The 2,228-nt window shown below is 48.5% G+C and overlaps 1 protein-coding gene across 1 annotated transcript; it reads left to right on the top strand.

Moving 5' to 3' along the window:
• The first annotated feature begins 686 nt into the window (after window positions 1–686).
• Window positions 687–2,024, top strand: LOC114698656 (olfactory receptor 2AT4-like). Its single transcript, XM_028877430.2, is given in 2 exon segments — window positions 687–816; window positions 819–2,024. Coding segments are annotated over 2 exon segments (963 nt in total). The 3' UTR covers window positions 1,652–2,024.
• The last annotated feature ends 204 nt before the right edge of the window (window positions 2,025–2,228 follow it).

The raw sequence follows: 2,228 nt of genomic DNA, 5'->3' as shown, positions 1-2,228 counted from the left end.
TCAACTTAGAAGGAGATATCAGGGCCAAGCAAACAAGCAAGGAGGCAGTAGTGGGGTAACAGTTACAGTGGGAAGGCAGTGTGTTTCCAGAAAGCTTGAGACACCCCACACACACACTGCAGGCCCACCGAGGTACCAAGGACCAAAACCAAAACCTTGAGACAAATCTTGAAGAAAAAGTAAATGAGTTAATTGACTGAAGAGATCTGATATTCCCCAAAAGATGATATTGGACATGGAAAAGAGAAGCCACGTTCATACAAAGCACTTAACACAACTATAGTTATGTAATCCTGTCATTGTTTGCTTCATGCCTTTCTTTCCCATGAGACTTTCACTCCTGTGAGGCTTACACCTCTATCCGGATCCACAAATCTGCATCTACCCTGTACACGACACTTAGTGTTTTATATCCCAGGGTCCTTCTGTGGTGCACTGTGGTTTTTCTATGATGTTTATACTGCAAGTGTTTCAGCCACCCTTGATTTAAGGTAGAGGGAGCCCTGGTCTAGGTTGAGGACTCTGGTACAAGACAGAACCTGCTGTACCTCCTCTAGAATTGACAGTAAATGAATTGGTTATCTGGATTAGACAATGACGATTTTATAATTCTCATCCCAGAACCTTGGGTTCTTCTGTTTACAGATGGGCCTGGGAACCTCCTGAGCATCCAGCTTTAACTCGCCATGGAGAACGTAGCCTGTAATGGATCAAGGGACTCTCAGACCATCTTTTACCTTACAGGCATCCCCTCTCTGCAAAAATCCCTCTTCCTCCCTGTCTTCTTCCTCTTCCTCCTCTTCTACCTGCTCATCCTGGTGGGAATACCCTGATCCTGGTGGCCGTGGTGACAGAGCCCAGCCTCCACAAGCCCATGTACTTCTTCCTAGTCAACCTCTCAGCCCTGGACATCCTTTTCACCACAACCACTGTCCCTAAGATGCTGTCCCTGTTCCTGCTGGAGGACAGATTCCTCAGTTTCCCTGCCTGCTTCCTCCAGATGTACCTCTTTCACAGCTTCTCCTGCTCAGAAGCCTTTATCCTGGTGGTCATGGCCTATGACCGCTATGTGGCTATCTGCCGCCCTCTGCACTACCCTGTCCACATGACCCCACAGATGAACACTGCACTGGCAGCCAGTGCCTGGATCACCGCCCTCCTCCTTCCCATCCCAGCAGTGGTACAGACCTCCCAGATGGCATTTAACAGCATCACCTACATCTACCACTGCTTCTGTGACCACCTGGCTCTGGTCCAGGCCTCCTGCTCAGACACCACCCCCCAGACCCTCATGGGCTTCTGCATCGCCATGGTGGTGTCCTTCCTCCCTCTCCTCCTGGTGCTTCTCTCCTATGCTCGCATCCTGGCCTCAGTGCTTCGTATCAACTCCAGGGAAGGGCGTTCCAAAGCCTTCTCCACCTGCAGCTCCCACCTCCTGGTGGTGGGCACCTATTACTCATCCATTGCCATAGCCTATGTGGCCTACAGGGCTGACCTGCCCCTGGACTTCCACATCATGGGCAATGTGGTGTATGCTATTCTGACACCTGTTCTCAACCCTCTCATCTACACCCTAAGGAACAAGGATGTCAAGGCAGCCATCACTAAAATGACATGTCACCAGGATCCAAAGAATGTTGGAAAACCCTAAATCTACACCTCATGGCACAAACTGGACTTTTTCTCATAAGCACCAACAACCATAGAGAGGAAAATGCAGGGAAATTCACTCAGCTAAATAATCAGAACACTAATTCTCAAAATATGTTTCCTCTGTTGTCATTTTTTTCTTACTCTAGAGACTAAATGGATAGGATTCTTGTTGGGTTTTTAAGTTGCCACATTCCTAAGTTTTACAAGACAGTGAATGTAACTTGGGGGGCTACAGTCCCATGAATTCCAAAAGTGTTGATTTCAATATTTGGCTGCCAAGTAGTTCATTCTTTTCTCTGGGACCTACTCTGAGATTCTCTGAAAATCCCCGGTGTTTCTGACACGTAGCTGTGCCTCACGCTTGTCCTCTTTGCAGAACTAACCACTTGAAAACACCTCTTGAGGGAGCAATGGAAACCGCTAACTATTTTAGCTGACCTAGCATTACCGTCACCTCCAGTATTCTAATGCCAGTCCCATAGGAGACACGCCTCTGCTTGCCAGACCTTGTGGAGTCTTAGGAGCAGAGCATATCCCCCAGTCCATGGAGGCTCAGTGAAGGAGCCTCCCCACAC

The sequence above is a fragment of the Peromyscus leucopus genome, chromosome 1, assembly GCF_004664715.2.
Source record: "Peromyscus leucopus breed LL Stock chromosome 1, UCI_PerLeu_2.1, whole genome shotgun sequence".
Classification (NCBI taxonomy): domain Eukaryota; kingdom Metazoa; phylum Chordata; class Mammalia; order Rodentia; family Cricetidae; genus Peromyscus; species Peromyscus leucopus.
This window is presented reverse-complemented; position numbering and strand designations above follow the sequence as displayed.